We start from the raw sequence: 19,115 nt of genomic DNA, 5'->3' as shown, positions 1-19,115 counted from the left end.
GTATTCTATTGGGAAAGACAGGGGGAGGGGCGTTTGTTTTATCTTTTGTTTAGGGGGAGCGTCTCTTTTGTATTTATTCATGACAAAAGCTGCACAGCAACTCATTTTTGGAGGCCGGACATCACCTATGCATGTGCATGACGCGTCACATATCAGTATCCTATCGTTAAAAACATCACACATTTCTTTTAAAGGTGAACCGTCGAGGGGATATATCCGAGCACTTCACGTATGTTTCCTCACACACACACAAGTTGTTGGTGCAAACGCATTTCCGCATGGGGTCTACTGCGTTGTGACATGAGCGACTCGCGTGTTAGCTGCCGGAGAGTTCCTCAGGGGAGGTTCTTTTCCCCTTTTTTCTTCTTCTGTTTTCGAATACATTAGGGCGAGGGGAGCTACTCTTCTTTTCCCCATTTGCCATCTGCCATTCGCTGACGTTTGACTTTACCTTTTAATTCCGTTGTATGCCACCACTTGCGCAGATGTGCATCGGTACGTAGTTTGCTCACTCGTTGTATTTTGCTTTTGTTTATTTTGACTATCGCCTCGTTACTCCGCCGCTGTTGCGTTACCGTCGTTGGATTCGCTCCTCCGCCCAAACACACACGAGGGAGCAGAACCCTCTAGCGTGAAGACATTTAGATCACACAATACCAAAAGGTTAAAAAAAAGAAAGAAAAAAGCTAACACACTGAGGTACTGATACTACCATAGCATCACTAGCACCCACTTGAAAGACTATTATCACTATTATTTAGCCATTCACTGCTTTCTTCGTTCACCGAGTGTGAAGGAGCGGCCGCTACATATAGGGGGAGTGGGTGATAGGAAGAGTGCATCTTCCCGTTGGAGCCTAACAACCTTGCCATCGGTAGGAAGAGCAACCGAAGTATGATGGAAAATTCACTCTCCACAACCATCACAACCGATGTCATAAAGCGCATTTGTGTCAAGACTGGATTTTACCGCAACCCAGTATGTAACGAAAAGCTTTACCTGCACAATAAGGGATTTGATAGTATTGAAGAGGGTGCCTTTGATCCTTACACGGATGTGAAGGTGCTTTGGTTGGAGGGCAATGCCTTCACTGTTATTCATTGCGGGAAAGATAGCCAACCATGCAATGTGCAGGCGGAGGGGCAGGGTGCAGGAACTGAAGAAGAGGTGAACGCGTATACGGAAGCGAGCGCTACTGACACGACACAGGTTATGTCCAAAAGTGCCCACTTGGATTGCTGTGCGGACTGGTTGGAAAGATCTCAGGTGGATTCCTCGGGTGCTGCAGGGTGCGTGAGGTCGGCGGAATATGGTATAAATAGTAAAACCGATGGCGCCGCGGCGCTTGCTTTTAAGTCGACTGCCATCAAGTCGTCATGTAACGCGGGAAGGGCCACCAAGGACGTGTTTCAATCTCTCTACCCGACGCTGCGCCAGTTGTATTTGCATAACAACGCATTGCGACGTATGCCAGACTTAAGTTCGTTTCAGTTTCTGGACTCCGTTAACTTATCCAGCAACTGTATTCGCTCTGTCGAAGTCTCCTGTGCGCCTTTCGATAAAAAGGCTGCGCAATACGAGGAGGAGCTGACCACGAAGGCTAATGCTATTGTGGCCAACTCCAAGAGCATGCAGCGCGAACTGAATAGTTCTCCCATCGGGGGGAAGTTGTTGCAGCAGCAATCCGACGAGATAACCGAGGATGCCACCGGCAGTGCAGAAATAACGCAAGAAGAAGGAATACATATCAATGAAAAGGTTAGCGGTGACGGTTGTGATGTCGGAAACGCAATTAATGACCCCGGGAGGGAGGGGAACTTGGAGTCATGGTGCAAACGATTGGATGCATATGCCTCCTTCTGTCCGCATAAACCATTGGATCCGCTAGAAGATGGCAAACCTCTTAGTGAGGTCCCTGACGAGTATCGCACTCCCTGTAGTTCCCTCCGTACACTAAATCTAGCTTGTAATTATCTCACCGCAGCGAACGACATAATTCAGCTACTGTGCTACAAGAACCTTTCGGTACTGGACCTCAGCAACAACCAACTTGCCGATGGTGAGGCAGTTCTTCTTGTATTGGAGCGAGTGTATCGTCTGAGGGCCTTGAAGCTGTCTGGTAATCCCCTCGTGAGAACCATTCCGCGGTATCGAAAGACCGTACTCGCGCGCTGCAGCAAATTGTTTCATCTGGATGACCGACCAGTTTTCGACGGTGAGCGGCGCCTTGTAACGGCGTGGGCCCGTGGAGGAGATGAGGCCGAAAAAAAGGAGCTATTACTGATGAAACAAGAGGAGAGAGACCAACACATGAGGCGCCTCCGGGAGTTCCGTGAAACACTGGGGCTCGCCGCTCACGGGGGCTTAGGAGCGTCCGAAACGGTCAGACTCTCGGCTTCTGGAGCACATGTGGAACGTTACAACGATCAAGGGCGGGATAATCGAATCTTTATTGATAATGGCAATGTTGGAAACATCAACGACGATGCTGAGCTGACAAGTTCAGAAACTGGTGAAGAAGACAGCAACGAGGCGGTGGCTAATGGAACCAACAACAATCGACGTGCTTCCGGGAATGATGCACCGCCGGCCTTTACTTCAAACACCTCTCACGAAGGCATCAGTGATCCTGAGATGTGGCGAGACGTAAGTGTGACCAATTTCACCGGTAGTGACGACGAGGATGACGACGGTGATATATTTATTCCACCGAGAAACTGATAGAGGTGTATGAATAGATTGATGGGAAGAGCGAGACCCCCCTCCCATCCCTTCCAACAATAAGCTCCAACAGCAACGAGGGGGGGGGGTGATCATACACGTTTATTAGAAAAATGTCCATGCATGTGGACAAGGAGAGGCTAATCCTTTCTTCCAGGCGTGCTACGTTCCGTTATCCGAGAGGCCCTCCTTTCACGCGATTTGTTTACGTTTTCTTTTCAATTTTCCATAATAATAATAAAACCCCCAGCTTTTGTTTATTGATGAAATTTGATGAGTATGACCCACCTGCGAACAGTTTCAACTGCAGCGTGATATGATCGTCTCTATCATCTTTTACGTTGAGTAACATAACTTTATTCGCACATGGGGGAACCGCATCGCTTCAGCAATCCTTCTTTCTTTTTTTTCTCGCAAAGTCGCGCGTGTGCTTGTTCAGGGCCAAAGGACACCTGCCAAAAAATAAAACAAAATCAAAAGGAGGACAGGGGAGAACATAAAGCGGAGAAGGGCCATAGACAATTTTACATGGCTCTCTCTGGTCACTATGTGTGTTTCTCTGGATTCTCCGATGAAGTCGACGAGGACGATGCATTTAGTACTGTAACAGCAGCACCCGCAAACGGGGAGATGAGTGGGGCAGTGTCACTTCGCCAGGTAACGAAACTCGCTTCTTCGCTTGGGGCAAAAACGCAGACGCGCATCACAAAGCGGACAACCATTCTTGTCGCTGGGCGAGGACTTACTCGTAAACGCCTTGTAGCGGAGCAGCAGTCGATACCTGTCGTGTCATTGCGGTGGTTGGAATCACATGGCCGCCTTCCCATTAGTGACTGTCGTGTGCCTCTTCTTCATGGTTATGTTTTCTGCGCAACGCAGTTGACTGTGGACGAGGAAAGAGCTCTCACTTCTATCATCGAAAGTAATGGCGGAACCTTTAGTCGAACACTCTCGGCGTGTATTTCCATGCTTTTTGTTTCCCCCGATTGGTTGAAGCAGTTCCAACAATTACAGCAGAAACACGGTCGTCCCTCAACAGCAATGCGTGACGGTGCTGCGGCCGGACCGATTCTCCCAGAAAAAATTCGTTTTGCGTGGGCCACCAATATCCCTGTTGTAGAGCACACGCGTTTCCTTTCATTGGCTGCACTGCAAAGCACCTGTTTGGGTGGAAACTCCAACGGTTGCGATGCTGGCTTATCTCGTACTGACTTCGAGACGATCGCCGAACTTTGTGCACTACCAAGCTCTGTTGTTGGTGGTGTGGTGCCGCATACGCAGGTTGCCGGTTCCGTAGGGAATGCAGCAACATCCGTCGCGGGACATGTAGTGGTGGATATCGACAACAAACCGTACAGGAAGAGGGCCCGCGATGAATGCAATAGTGCTTTGTCTAGTGATGATTCGCAGCGTGCAATCAGAATAGTGTCCCCCGAAAGACAAGCAGCGGGTAGCCATCATTTGAGCACTTCGCAGAAGTTGTTTGGAACATGGAATACTTCGCACACTGGAAGTGAGTGCTGTGCAACGGGTTTTCCAATGGCGGATGAAAACGCAGTGCTGGATGCGCCGCCCCCGCTTCACCTTTCAACGAGTGGTGCAACGCTGAATCCATTTTCTTCCGTTGCTGACCCTCATCCCATTCCAACCAACAGCGGTATGACCGGTGAGGTGCGACTTCAAAACTGTATGACTAGCTCTACCTCTCTGGAGGCAAGTCGGAGCAATGGTGACAAGGACATATTTGACTTTTGTGAAACATTCTTTACACATAGTCGACCTTTCCTGCAGATATCACTATTAGGTTGTACTCCGCCGCAGTTAGTGGATTGTGCACGTATGGCCGTACGCTGTCGTTTTCTGCGCACACCCGTTGTCACACCCTTCACAGATGTGGTCGTGGTAGGCAGCGAACTGGTGGACGAAGACATAAAAGAGGCAACACGTACGGCTGCGGTCGCAAGTGAGGACCAAAAGCAGAAAGCCATGCTGCTTGCGCAGCTGCGTGACCACCTGAGTGTGACATATGGAATCCCGGTAGAACGCATTGTAACGGTAGGTTGGCTCCGAGAGTGTTGTCAGGTGGCAGCGCAGATGAGTGCCTCTTCTGCTCATGAAGCGGAAGATTTAATATTTGAGCCGGTTCCACTTCCCTTGGAGAAACTTCCGACGACTGGTATGTTCAGCCTTCAACCCTTGACGAACATGGCAGCGTTTATGGATTTTGATCGGCAACAACAGCAACTTCAGCAAGGGAAGGTGAATCGAGCCGTTCTTCGACCTCGACCGAGAAACAACCCAACAAATAACCAAGCGACAACTGCTGAGAGTGGTGGTCGCCAACACGACAAAGCCGTAACAACGTCGTCAAAGTCAGTTGATGATGCAAGGAACCGTTACGAAGCGGACGCAAGTCTTGCGGTGCAGAAATTCAACGAGCTATACGTACTGCTAAAGGGCTCTTCTGATGACGAAGAGTGCCGTCCTGTATTCACGAAGTCCTTCTTTTGTTTCGTTGAGAACGACTTTTCACGCGTTGATCTCAATATCGTCCGCGCACTGATCAAATACGGTAAAGGTGAATGGACAAAAAGATCCCTCAACGAGTGGGTCAAGGTGCTGTCCCGTACAGGAGCCGGTGCCGGTGAAGGGGAAAAGGAATGTACTGGGGTGAAGGAAAATGAACCGCGTGAGGACAATATCACATCGATGATTCACTACTTCACATCAGCGTACAGGAAGCTGATCCGTGCGCATGATGCGGGATCATTTTCACACAGGAAGGTTTCTCGAGCAGCAGGCGAAACAACTACGCTAGCCCGATCCGATAAACCTGGTAACGTTGACACCCCTTCAAATGGTACTAGACCTGCGGGACCATTTCATCACGTTTTTTATGTCGTGCCGCATGGAAATCAGAAACCTTCCGATGTGCTACTGCTCGGAAGGAACCAACGGCAAGCAGATACCGCCCCCGCTCGCCACCCGTTTCGCTTTCTTCCGAGCGTCACGCAAGACTACATTTTGTGCTCGCTGGCGGCACGTCACCTATTACAACCCAAAAGTTGCTTTCTTTTTTATAGATCAACACCTACAGAGGCGGAGCGACTGGCACGGCAGCAGTTATTGCGCCGTGGTGATGTCACCACCAAAGGAGGGATGCCCTTAGCACCATCACCGTGGCTTGGCCGCCGCCGGAATGAAAAAGCTCCACTCATCGGTGTGACTGTGTACTTTTTATGTCTGATGCCCTCTAAATCAGGACAACAAGGATGCGTTATTGACGATCAGGGGTTTGAGGCGCTGACTGCGCTTCGTCGGGTACTTTTGAACTGCCTTGGTGCTGCTGTTAGCGAACTATGTGGTCACCGAGCGGAGAAGTTGGTGCTGGAAGCTGTCACGCATGTTGTGCTTGTGGATGTTGCAACCATTTTTCTTTCTAAAATCCCCCAGGTTGTGGACGAGGTGGCGGGGGGTGACCCGTCAGCAGTTTCTGACATTCGCTGCTGCTTTAGGACGGGCGATGTGGATGAGCGAAAAAGTATGGATGCACTACTCTCCCGCGGTAGCACGTGGCCTTGTGAGGTGTACCAGGAATTGCTACCGCAAAGGTTAGTACAGTATGCTGCATCCGATCGTGTCTCATTAGTCGGGTTGGAATGGCTGGAGGCTAGTGTGGCATGGGGCACTTTTCTTGATGAGAAACCTTTTGCCTTACCAACGACACTCACTCGTCAGCAACCACACAAGGAAAATAGGGCGGTTGAAGGTGAAACCGTCATTGGTGGGCCCCTAGTTTACTCTGCCGTGACGCCACCCGCTACACCAGTACGAGAAACTGACGTGACGCTACTCCCATTCAGTAGCGCAACATGCCACAGCCCGGTTTTCCAGTCACCGCAACTTGCTGTCAACTACCAATTCGATTTTACAACGCCAGGTGCTACACCAGCTCGGGCTACATTGCGCACCCCCGGGCAGCAACGTGCCAGCACACCCCGGTTTGCATCGCCTTCTGCCCATGTTAAAGCGGCTTTGGTGGGAGATGAGGAGACGTTTCCCCCCATTGGCTTTCTATGTGGTTTATCACGGGGGAAGTCTAACACGCCAGCAAGACTTGAGGAAAATATGGCGGATAACAGCCCAAGTAGTGCGAACGCGTGCACACCCGTTCGCCGCACCCTTTTGTTGGGTGACGTTAGCGACGACGAAGAAAATGAACGAAAGGCAGCTGATAGTCACCTCTTGAGAGCTGGTGACGAGAACCGCCACAACAAACCATGTGATGGTGGATCTGTAGTCGATCATGGCCCGCTGACTTCCGTTGGTAGAAAGTATTCCAGAGAAGTTCAGGAGATGCCCCAGCTGTGGGATCCCGAGGGAAGTAGGAGCAGTGACGCTGTTATTGATAAGCGACTGGCTTTGCCCTCCGCGGCTGCTGGTGTTGTGTCGAAACAACACTCAAAAATTATTTTCGACGCTCCACGCATTTATATTCCGCATGATGTCCCGGGGAAGGATTGCTTCGTCGCATTTTGTGACGAGCTGAACAGTCGTGCCCCCCGCGGGAACTGTGATGGGGATCAGGATGAGGCTGCCGATATTATGGGCCCGGCATGCCCTCAACAACAGCATCTTCATTGTGCACCTGAGACCACAAAGGTCATTAGTCGTGTGCAACTTGTGCACAGCACTCGCGAGGCAGATATTTTGGTAACGCACCAGCTAACACAGAGGGAAAGTGTCCTTGCAGCCATCGCTGCGGGGCTGTGGGTGGTAACCCCGAAGATTCTGGAAGATTGTGAAAACCGTCAGTGTTTTGGGCCACTCCACGATCTCTCCATGCACGAATGGACCCCCGAGCTCCTCCCACCGGATGCACCACGATGCACTCGCCAGCTCGCCATGCAGTGCCGCAACAGGCGGCTACAGCGGCAGGCCACGGGGAAGCCCTTGTTTGAAAATAAGTACTTTATTTTGGTCATTGTAGCAGCTGATGCTTCACCAGCGGTTACCGCAAGGGCCCACTCAATGCGGAACGTTCTCGAGACCGGCGGAGGTGTTGTGGAATGGGCAATGTGTTGGAAAACTGGTAACGAAGGAACTGCAGCACTCCAACTGGGGGAAAGCGGGAGTGAAGGAAAGAAACTTCACCGGCCTAACGAAGCCACAGGGTTAAAGAAGTGCCACATACCCCCACGGAAGTCTCCAAACACACTACTCGACTTCGTTCTCGTGCAAATAAAGGGAACAGAAGAGGCAGTTGTGGGAGGTGTGGGATGTGGAAACGCCTTTCCAACAAAAGAGATTATTCTTCTAATAGATGAACCACATCAAGAAGACGCTCTTGTTAGGGAGATACGCGGCGGCATCGTAAAGGTTTTCCAAAATGCGAAGGAACAACTGGTTAGGGCAAAGCAAGAAGCTCAGGGGAAAGTGCGAGGTGAGCTTCAACAAGTAGCTCAGAAAAGTGAATCTCGTTCGACTGCCGTGGGTGTGGATCCGTTTCAGCAGAGTATTAAATGTGATGGTCAGTCAACCCGTGTTGCAGGCGGTAAAGACGCTTGGAAAATAGCGGGTGGCTTTGGGTCATCTGGCGACAGCGACAGTAACATGAGTGGTAGCGTTATTAGGGGCATGCCTCATGTGGGGGTGTTGAGTGTCTTCAAATCGGATTGGGTGACACTTAGCATTCAGCAACGACGGAAGGCCCCCCTTTGTACGGTGAACATTTCACTTTAGATTCCATACATTCAAACATAAGTATAATATATATATATATATATATATATATATGCAGTTTTTTTCATACCGATTTTACATAGAGACCGAAGGAATGAGGGATGAGGCGACGCCTTCACGATGCAAAATGACTTCGGGCTTAATCGCAGCGCATATTAAGCTGTGGCATCCTTATATTCCTGTGTAAGTAATACTTTTTTTTTGCTAGTAAACACGTTTGATTCAGCCGGACCCTTGCTTCTCTCCATGTCGAAGAGGTCGACAGCGTTTGTGTATTTCACACTACCTCTTTTCCCATACCAATACCGCTTTTTCTGCCGTTGGGTATTAGTTTGAGAATGTGGAGCTGAATTATCGCGGTGAAGAAGCGGGTTAGGCGTTGCAAGGGCATGGATAAGTGTGAAAACAAAAGATAAACATAGAGTTGGGAGGGGGAGATAAACAAGAAAAAGTGCGACTACAAGGAATTAATACGAGGATAATCTTTCGACAACTCATGCGGGAAACCAAGGCGATTACGATGCGCGAAACTGAAGGTGTTGTATATACGTGTATGCGCTTCTTTTCTTCTTTCTTTTTTTATTATTTGAGTGTTGTTAGGAAAATATAAGCAAAGAAAAAGAAAGTATGCCTGCTCCGGCGATCGGCATTGATCTTGGCACAACTTACTCGTGCGTGGGTGTGTTCAAAAATGATCAGGTTGAAATTGTCGCCAACGATCAGGGTAACCGCACAACACCTTCTTATGTGTCCTTCAGTGAAACTGAGCGACTGGTTGGCGACGCCGCAAAGAATCAAGTGGCCATGAACCCAACAAATACGGTGTTTGATGCCAAGCGAATAATTGGCCGAAAATATGATGACCCAGACCTGCAAGCTGACATGAAACATTGGCCCTTTAAGGTAACTGTGAAGGAAGGGAAACCGGTTGTGGAGGTAGAGTACCAAGGTGAGAGGAGAACCTTTTTCCCCGAAGAGATAAGTGCGATGGTTTTGCAGAAAATGAAGGAAATCGCGGAATCCTACCTTGGCGAGAAGGTATCAAAGGCCGTCGTGACTGTGCCTGCGTATTTCAACGACTCGCAACGTCAAGCAACAAAAGACGCGGGATCAATTGCTGGTCTTGAGGTGTTGCGCATCGTTAACGAACCAACAGCCGCAGCCATTGCGTATGGCATGGACAGAAGTTCTGAAGGAGCAATGAAGACGGTGCTCATCTTTGATCTTGGAGGTGGCACTTTTGACGTGACGTTGCTAAACATTGACGGTGGCTTATTTGAAGTGAGGGCAACTGCTGGTGACACACATCTTGGTGGGGAAGACTTTGACAGCCGCCTTGTGGATTACTTCGCGACTGAGTTCAGAACCCGCACCGGTAAGGACTTGCGTGGAAACGCACGTGCGATGAGGCGTTTGCGTACGGCATGCGAACGGGTGAAGCGAACACTTTCCAGTTCAGCAAGCACCAACATTGAGATTGATGCACTGTATGAAGGGTTTGACTTTTTCTCCAAAATAACGCGAGCTCGGTTCGAGGAGATGTGCCGTGACCAATTCGAGCGCTGCCTAGAGCCAGTGAGGAAGGTCCTGAAAGATGCCGAGGTTGATGCATCGGCAGTGGACGATGTGGTTCTTGTCGGTGGATCAACTCGCATTCCCCGCGTGCAACAGTTGGTGCAGAACTTTTTCAACGGCAAGGAGCCGAACCGTTCAATCAACCCTGATGAGGCGGTTGCTTATGGAGCCGCGGTACAAGCTCATATCGTATCTGGTGGCAAAAGTAAGCAAACGAAAGACCTTCTCCTAGTCGATGTGACTCCGCTTTCACTGGGTGTTGAAACTGCCGGTGGTGTAATGTCTGTGCTCATTCCGCGCAACACCAGCGTGCCCGCACAAAAATCGCAAACATTTTCCACCAACGCTGACAACCAACGCAGTGTTGAAATCAAAGTTTACGAGGGTGAGCGCCCCTTGGTGTCGCAATGCCAATGCTTAGGAACATTTACGCTCACTGACATTCCCCCTGCGCCCCGCGGCAAGCCGCGGATTACCGTGAGCTTCGACGTGAACGTTGACGGCATTCTTGTTGTTACCGCTGTGGAAGAGACGGCTGGTAAAACACAAGCCATCACCATATCGAATGACAAGGGTCGGCTCTCACGCGAACAGATTGACAAAATGGTTGCGGAGGCTGAAAAATTCGCGGAAGAGGACCGAGCAAACGCAGAAAAGATTGAAGCACGCAATTCCGTTGAGAACTACACATTTTCGCTTCGCTCTACGCTAAGCGACCCCGACGTTCAGCAGAACATTAGTCAAGAAGACCAGCAGAAGATCCAAACCGTTGTGAATGCTGTGGTAAATTGGCTTGATGAGAATCGTGATGCAACAAAGGAGGAATATGACGCCAAGAATAAAGAAATTGAGCAGGTGGCGCACCCCATTCTCTCCGCATATTACGTAAAGCGGGCAATGGAACAGGCACCTCCGGCACCTCCTTCAGGAGAGGGCGAAGGAAACGCTCCAGTCCCCGATGATGTTGACTAAATTTCAGTGACGCATTTGGACCTTGGTTAATTTCTTTGTGTTTGTGAATAGAAAGAAATAAAATTGGTGGAAGCGAAGGAAGAGACTTTTTTTTTGTTTTAACAAATGGGAAAATGATAATAGTACGTTAGTTGCACGTACTTAAATGGTGTAAAGGGAAAGGTGACACTGAGTGCGTGAACTAAGTAGATTAATAGGGGAGGTAAATAATGTAGAACGTGTTTGAGATTTTTAGGCTAATGCTATTGTTGTGACGAATCAGCACGCGCTTTCATGTTTGAGCACCCCCAACGATAAGGTGACTTGAGGTATATCTCGATGTCACTGTGGTGTTGAATTAAGGGCACAAATTGTTGTTTAACGAGTTGTCGTAAAGGCGAAATATTGTTTTCAGACGTAACGAATAGCAAACAAAGAAAAAAAAAAGAGACTGTTGGTGACCGGGCCAAACGAATATTATTGGTTTTTCTCCATTGTTTTTTTTTACGCCCCTTCCTCTTCGTTTGTATGTTCGTAGGGAATGCGAGAAAATGCTACGGAGAAGATTGGTGGGTTGAAGGGAGTGAAGGCCCTGTTCTGTCCACGCATGTGATTGCTCCGTCACCTTCTGTTGCTACACCGTTGCGAGGGATGTTTGTGCCGTCAAGATATGCTTCCCACTCCCCTGTGGTTCTAACGCACATTGCGGGCTTCTGTTTTAACAGTGCTACAACATATACGCGCGACAGAGAGAGAGAGAAAGAGCGAGTGGAAACGCTGTTATATACATGTATACATATGCGTTCTTTCTTGAATGTGTCGCGCACTGGTGTGGGCGTCCGTTGTGTTACGGTGCCTCAATGAGCACAAGGTGTGTTTCCCTATAGAACTTAATCGTGTGGATTCGAAAGAAAAAAAAGAGAGTAGGCTATAGGGTAATGGGGTGAATTGTGGTCCTAGTGCATATATATATATATATGTATTGTTGTTGTTGTTACCATAGTTAATATCTTGGTGGGAATCTAACTCTCTCATTCTCTCTCCCTTTTTTATCTGTGTCTTTTTTTTTCTGTTTTTGTTCTTAAAAACCACTGTGTATTTACCGCCACTGTTCGCATAGCAGCATATCTGATAGTGTTGTCGGCGACTGTCGTGTTGTTGCTGCTGCGGTTTTCCCTTGTGGTCGTGGGACTGAAGGAACTTTGAAGAGTTAGGTCGAAAGTTTTAAGCAAGGATTTACCTGCATCTTGGGCAGCACTGAGTAAATATTTGTTGCTGAAATGCAGGTATCGCTCCATAACAAGGTTAAAACCTACAACCTCACTGCCGGCAAGTCTCTACCGGAATGGATTGCGGAGCGACGGAAAAACAAGCGACTCGCGGGGGGAGAGCACCGTGTCGAACTAATTCATGACCTTGAATTTCCTCACTTTGCGCGAACAATCTTTCGAACGGCAAATGGCACGCACCTATTCGCTGCTGGCGACTACCCGCCCCGATTAAAGTGCTTTGACGTAAATCAACTCAGCATGAAATATAGTTTCAACGCCGACATGCCTATACTTGGTGGGGTGTCACTCTCTCCTGATTTCCGTAAGTTTGCGCTGCGGGGAGAGGGGCGGCAAATTACTATTCACCACTCTGCGGCTATCGTTGACCGTGTTCGTGTTCCACACACGATGAGGTGCTTGGCATTTAATCCCCACACAGCTGAGTTGTTGTCGAGTGGTACATCACATGAACTATTTCGTCTCAGTTTAGAAACTGGTTCCTTCGTTGAGAGCTACAAAACTCAGTGCGCCGATGGTGTGAATCACGTGGAGGTATTTAAAAACCACGGCCTCGTGCTTTGCGCCGGTGTGGACGGTGTTGTAGAGGCATGGGATAGCCGTGCAGCTTCATGTGCAGCGCGGTTAACAGTTGCAGGTACCGGAGCCGTATCAGGTGTTGAGGAACGTTGTGAGTTACGCCACATTGCCGTAGATGATGAGCGTGGCCTTCTGTTTAGCTGTGGGACAGAAGCCGGTCAGGTGCTCTTGTATGATCTCCGACTGCAGAAGCCGCTAATTGTAAAGGATCACATGAACTCATTGCCTATTGTCAAAACGTACTTCTTTCAAGGTAGCAGCACTGCAACAGGAGAGGCGACACACGTGCTCTCCGCTGATACGCGTATGGTAAAGGTGTGGAGCAAGAAGGATGGAAGCAACTTCACTAGCATTGAGGCACCGGCGGATATTACGGATTTTTGTGTCCTTCGCAGCCAACACAACATTGTGGAACCTTTTGAGTGCAGTGATAGTGGGGTCATTTGTATCTGCTGTGATGCACCTCGGGTCCAGGTACATTTCATACCGCAGCTTGGCGTGGCACCGCGGTGGGCCTCATTTCTGGAGATTTTAACTGAAGAACTTGAGGAGAAGGAGATAACAACCGTCTATGACGATTACACTTTTGTGTCCAAGGAAGAAATGGAGAACCTTGGCATGACGGCAGATGATTTGGCAGGGGGAAAGGTTCGCCCCGTCATGCATGGTGCCTTTATTGAAAATGCTTTGTATCGTGAGCTGAAGGCCGTTGTTGATCCTGGAGCGTTCAGCCGCTATGTGCAGGAGAACTCGAGGCGCAAAACTGAGAAACGCTGGGAGGATCGTATTAGTAAATTTAAGCGCAATGCCAATGCTGCTGAAACGGGTGACAATGAATTAGTTGGCGATGCTGACAGTGCCAACGGTGGTCCAATGACTGATGGGAAAACCACTTTGAAGAATCAGGCGCTTGCTGCTGCTCAAGCTGATCCACGATTCCAAAAGGCGTTCAATGGAAGTAGGGGAACTCCTTTTGCGTTAGATCCGTCAAACCCAGAATACGCGAAGCTCCTGCAACAGATAAAAGAGCGGCGTGCAAAGGCAAGCGAACGGAAGCAGCGATATGAATCGGAGTTATTTTCTATTGTTCCAGAGGATGTTGGCGAGAACGAAAGCGGCAGCAGCGATGGTGGTGGTAATAATGATAGCGGTGAGGACAATGAGGACGATGTCAACGAAGCAAAGAAACACCTTAAGGGTGTACGGAGTAGTGGAAAGCAGCAACGACGCAGACGTCAACGTCCTGAAGGCGAAAAGGAGGGAGTGTCGCGGCGTGTGACGTTATATGAGGCAAAGAAAGATAGCCGCACTAACTTTACCAGCACAGATAAGGTAATCCATGCCGCACGCAAGCGACAGAGACTTGAAAGGCTACCGTTGGAGGAACGGCTTCGGAGAGTGTCGTCTAAATGATAGGTCGTAACGTAATCCATAAGATGCGGAGCCGCCGAAGATAACAACTTAAGTCCTTTTTTCTTTTTATTCCCCCCCCCCAAAAAAAGAGGACTGCATTGAAGTACTTAGCCGTCATAATGTGTGTGTTTGTGTGTTAAAGACTCGGTTAAAGGAACATACGCGCCGTTATAACATAGTGAAGGGGCACATGGCTTTGTATTGCCTTGTGGGTAAGTATTTATTTTCATTGATGATTTTCTTTAAACTTCAATTTCATCATTCCCTTTTTATCTTTTCCGCTCATTTATCTTACCTTTTACCGTTTCATCTGGCGTCCCTTTGTCCGGGGCGTTGCTCATTGGTCACAAGTTTAAGAAGGCTAGTTGATCAAGCGAAGGAGTGAACATAAAAGATATGTTAAGCGTTTAGGGCATTTAGTTCTTTTCCTCTGTCAGCAGTTTATTCTTGGACTCAAGTCGGGGCATTTTCATGGATGACCGCGCCATTTTCTCCTCCTTTGCCTTTTGTAAACAAACAAACATACACGTGAACGGTGTGTTGAATCACAAGCTATACGGCAATTCCATAGTTTCTACGCACGCGGTGAATGAACAGCGATGTGTGCAAATGGGTATTTGAAGGGGATGAGATTACGAGACTGCGGAGGGAGCGAGCGGCAGTTGTTTCGCTTCTTTTTATTGTTTATTTAATAAACATTTCATGACATTCCTCCGCCTTTGGAGTGTTTTTCGGGTGGGAAAAAAAAAGAAATTTAAAAAAGAGGATTGACTTTCATTTCCTGACACATGGTTTAATAATTTGCAGTGTCAATTACTAGGGGATATGAGAGGTGACGCGTTACTGTATCCTTTTGTAGGGGTCCACAACTGAGCCACCGTTGTTGCTGTCGTTTTTGTTATTTATCTCTTTCAATAAAAAATAAAAAATTTATATTTCTTTCCTTCACGTATTTTGTGGGTTTAACCACTTGCAGACGGTACCGTACCTTTGTGCCTGTTCCTGCCTCACATCACATTGTCTGAGTTATGCATGAGAAACATAAACATTCATTTTAAATTCCGCTGGTTTCGACACATAGGGATAAGAGGAATTACAAATGAAGTAGACATCTTGATGGAATAAATGATAAAAGCAGAGGAAAATTGTAGACATTTCAGTGAGCTGAGGACTCCAATAACTTGTTATCTCTCTGTGTCATGTTTTACTTATTTTACAAACCTTATTCATATTTAGTGTTTCTAACATTCTTGATAACATAAAAATAGAAGGAAACAGTGGTTGCACACATAAAAACTGACACTTTCATTCGCATCAACGTCTCTCTTTCTCTCTCTCTCTTTTTTTCTCCGACTTTACTCTTTTCATGTCTTTAAAATGTTTTAAAGGGTTAAGTAAACGGCTGACCACAAGTTGAACACACGGGAAAGGGGTGGAAAAAAGATTAAATAGAGTGCAATTGAAGAAAGAAAAAAAAAAAGAAAGAAAGAAACGCCGACAGTGGAACGTAAGTTAAGGAAGAAAAAGAGGTAGTGTGATTTTTTTTGTGGAGTTCCTTTGTTTGTTTTTCTCCACCAAGGAAGCGACAAAATCCTCGCTTAATTTTATTTATTTAACTTGTTTTATTTTTAGTTTATTTTAGTTTTTACCTCACCATCCCTTTCTCTTTCACTCACTTGTTGCCGTATTTGTTGCTGACATCGCTCACTGAGTTGGTGACTCGTATTCGCTGACAAAGGAGGGAAATATATAAAAGTGACGAGAGAAAAAAATTTTGCAGTTTGCATTTGCATTTGCGTTGTCGTTTTTTTTTTTGTGTGTGTGTGCATGCAAAAGAAGAACTGCAGGTGGAAACCGGACGAAACTTCTGCAGAGTGCCAACAATGTGCCCAAGCGTTTGATTTCTTCAGCAGGCGGCACCACTGCCGATGTTGTGGGGGCCTCTTTTGTGGTTGTTGCTCGGGCTCCTTCATTCCACGCGAGCTGTTGCATAAAGTTTGTCAAGTGAAGGAAATAAAACCACATCATCCACATGTGGACAACAATCCGGAGGAAAAGGAAAAGGAAAAGGAAACGCAAAGTGGTGGGAACCCGTCTCTTTTCGCGGGTCTCATAAATACTTTCATGGGGAGGCTCTCGGCTTTACAGCGTGTGTGTTTAAAATGCCATTGGAAGGCGCGGAGACTTTTAGAAGCCTTTACAGAACCATCCAGCAGTGCCGCAGATCCCACTAGAACTCATCCGTCTTATCCAATAAAATGTACTTTACCCGGCAGTGGCAGAGAGCGGAAGATTTATGTTATTTCTCTGCGTGGCAAATCTCTATTTGATAAGCGTGACTATGTTGGGTTGTCGGCAGTCTTTGAAGAACTTGAGCGACTTATCGGAGAAGGTACCGGTGTCCCCAATGCAACAGACGAGTGTCATGATGGTCGAAGTCATAGCGCAACTCTCAACCCCAGTCCATCAAATGACTCAATTTCTACGCTTTACAGTAGTGATCAAAGTACATTTGAGGCCACCTTATGTTTTGATGAAGCGGGAGCACACCGCTGGAAACGCCGGCGAGGGATTATGAACCTGGAGGAATCACCTCGGAAGAGTTACCACAGAGTTACATTGCAGGTGCCAGTTCTGATACCAGAGTGTAAAGGTGGTGATACGCTTGCAGGCACTGTAAGTAATGTGCGAGTTCGTACTCGACTTGTTGGACTTACTCAACAGCAGAGTTTCAACCGTGAGGTTTTACAACAGGAAACAATTGGTACTGATGCGTATGTCATACTTCCTGATGAGGAACTTGGACCCGTTCCGCGATATAGTGATATTACTCCTGAAAGTAGCTTTGTACTTGATCCCTTTGGCACACCTGCAACAGGAAATGGAAGTGTGGTATCCGAGCCATCATATTTCGCGGCGAATTCAACACTCAACCCTTCGGGAGTTGTCTCGCGTCTTAATCGTGGAATCGACTGGTTGGCCCACGGCACGTCGATGGATGGCATTCGTTACGTGTGGGAAACAATTGAGCAATTTGGAGGAGCAACGCCTATTTGTGCTGTAATTGATTACACACCATGTGATAAGGAAACTTCAACACCAGGAAGTCCCGTCACTGCGGACACGAGCAAATGCCGCAGTGATGGCGCCTATACATTTGGAAGCGGCCCAATTTATGTGCATTGCCACAAAAGTGAAGAACAGCGATATCCATCTGTGAGGGAGCAGGCGTCTGCATTACATCGAGCCTTACTGCTTGTTGTTGGCAAAGTTATTGTTCGTGATTGGTTACAACAGAATGTGTAACGGGGGGAGGGGGGAGTATGTTAGACTTAAGGTTAGGAAAATAGAGATAATACCAAATGAAATCCCTTCCCTCCTCCTCCTCTCCCAGTCCCTCCCGCATGCACAAATAAATAAATAAAAAAAAAGAAACAAATGAACGAACGAACGAACGCGAAAAGAAAAGAAAAGAAAAGGGGGAAGAAACAAAAAAAAATTGGAAGGCTTAAATCATTGACACGTATATATCAATCGAAGTGATAGCCGAGTTGCAAAGAAGCGGCGGAAAGGCCCCTACCTCTCCCTCAAAAAAAAAAAAAAAATAATAATAATAATAAATAGTACGAACAAATTGTGGGAAAACTTTTGCCGTGTAACCACCGCTGCGCTCCATTGGTGTAAACTTCAGGGTAAGCATCACCTCACGAAGGTTATGTCCCACTGGATATGTCTTTTCTATCATTACTTCTTACTTTTATATTGTTTTTTTTAAATATTTGTGCTATTATTTCTGTGTATTAAACCGATTACAAAGTGTAAGAAGAACATCCTCCTTTTTTTTTCTTTGCTGGCGTGTTGTTTTTTTTTGTGGTTTCTTTTTTTTTCCACTGTTATTTTCGTGGCAGTTCGACTTGTTTTACTTTTTCGTGCAAGGAGTCATGTTTATTTAACATGATTTCCTCACGGGATTCCTTTACTCATTTCTACTTACTTTCTTTTTGTTAGTGTTTAGCCACTGTTTTTTTTTCATTTCTTCTTTCATTTGTTTCTTTTTCGTATCTTATTTGTTCATATTTTCTTAAAATTATCTTTGTATTACTTGTCCTCCCCTTTAAACGTTCCGCACCCTCTTTTTTTTGTTTGTTTATTTGTGTTTGTTTGTTTGTTTGTATGTGTTTGATGGGAAAGTCACTACTGACCTGATGTGATCCCCCTTAAATGCCTCCTTTCGTCCCACTTCCGGGGTTTCATCGTCGTTACTTTTGTTTTTTTTAATTTTTTTAAAAAAATCAGTGGTGTATGAATTTGAGCGGTAGTTTGTGTGTTTTTTTTAAATTTATTTATTTATTCCTTTTGACTGCTTCTTTGGCATTTTACACGCGCCCTGTATTTTTCTCTTCCCTTCGATTTATTGAGCGTGCGACTATTTTTCTTTTTTTTTGTTCGCGTTTGTGTGTGTATATGTGTCTGGATCATCGAACATATGAATTGCCTTTATATTTCCCCCCCTCTTTTTTCCCCCTGTATCTTTGTAAGTCAATAATATATGTATATGTATATATATTAATTTATTTATTAAGTGTGTGAATGTATTGCTGTTGCTAAACTGTTTGTTTGTTTGTTTAGCACATTCAGTTCAGTGCCTTTCAAAACTTCGTTAGCGGCCGTCCAGGTATGTTTTTTCCCCCTTTCCGTTCATTTTCCTTTTGTTTCGTTTTAATTATTATTATTATTATTATACTCTTCCTCTTCTGCCTTGGATTCTGGTTTGGGCATCTGAAATACACTTGTGGACCATACAATCCTTCGAGCAACTACAAACTCATCATCTTTGCTTTTTTT

The 19,115-nt window shown here is 46.8% G+C and overlaps 6 protein-coding genes across 6 annotated transcripts; all 6 read left to right on the top strand.

Annotated features, from left to right (window-relative positions):
• Window positions 1–894: 894 nt before the first annotated feature.
• TbgDal_VII660 (hypothetical protein, conserved) lies at window positions 895–2,721 on the top strand (the record flags this gene model as incomplete). The annotated part of the gene is made up of 1 exon (XM_011776070.1): window positions 895–2,721. One exon carries the CDS (start codon window positions 895–897, stop codon window positions 2,719–2,721), a length of 1,827 nt encoding a protein of 608 aa, XP_011774372.1.
• Window positions 2,722–3,087: 366 nt separating this feature from the next.
• TbgDal_VII650 (hypothetical protein, conserved) lies at window positions 3,088–8,463 on the top strand (the record flags this gene model as incomplete). Its single annotated transcript, XM_011776069.1, has 1 exon — window positions 3,088–8,463. The coding sequence occupies one exon, from the start codon at window positions 3,088–3,090 to the stop codon at window positions 8,461–8,463; it is 5,376 nt and encodes a 1,791-aa protein (XP_011774371.1).
• A 987-nt stretch (window positions 8,464–9,450) lies between these two features.
• On the top strand, window positions 9,451–11,010 carry TbgDal_VII640 (heat shock 70 kDa protein, putative; the record flags this gene model as incomplete). Its single annotated transcript, XM_011776068.1, has 1 exon — window positions 9,451–11,010. The coding sequence occupies one exon, from the start codon at window positions 9,451–9,453 to the stop codon at window positions 11,008–11,010; it is 1,560 nt and encodes a 519-aa protein (XP_011774370.1).
• A 507-nt stretch (window positions 11,011–11,517) lies between these two features.
• On the top strand, window positions 11,518–11,853 carry TbgDal_VII630 (hypothetical protein, unlikely; the record flags this gene model as incomplete). Its single annotated transcript, XM_011776067.1, has 1 exon — window positions 11,518–11,853. The coding sequence occupies one exon, from the start codon at window positions 11,518–11,520 to the stop codon at window positions 11,851–11,853; it is 336 nt and encodes a 111-aa protein (XP_011774369.1).
• Window positions 11,854–12,269: 416 nt separating this feature from the next.
• TbgDal_VII620 (hypothetical protein, conserved) lies at window positions 12,270–14,270 on the top strand (the record flags this gene model as incomplete). The annotated part of the gene is made up of 1 exon (XM_011776066.1): window positions 12,270–14,270. The coding sequence occupies one exon, from the start codon at window positions 12,270–12,272 to the stop codon at window positions 14,268–14,270; it is 2,001 nt and encodes a 666-aa protein (XP_011774368.1).
• Window positions 14,271–16,097: 1,827 nt separating this feature from the next.
• TbgDal_VII610 (zinc finger protein, putative) lies at window positions 16,098–17,576 on the top strand (the record flags this gene model as incomplete). The annotated part of the gene is made up of 1 exon (XM_011776065.1): window positions 16,098–17,576. The coding sequence occupies one exon, from the start codon at window positions 16,098–16,100 to the stop codon at window positions 17,574–17,576; it is 1,479 nt and encodes a 492-aa protein (XP_011774367.1).
• Between the last annotated feature and the right edge of the window lie 1,539 nt (window positions 17,577–19,115).

The sequence above is a fragment of the Trypanosoma brucei genome, chromosome 7 (genome assembly GCF_000210295.1).
Source record: "Trypanosoma brucei gambiense DAL972 chromosome 7, complete sequence".
In the NCBI taxonomy this organism is placed as follows: Eukaryota; Euglenozoa; class Kinetoplastea; order Trypanosomatida; family Trypanosomatidae; genus Trypanosoma; species Trypanosoma brucei.
This window is presented reverse-complemented; position numbering and strand designations above follow the sequence as displayed.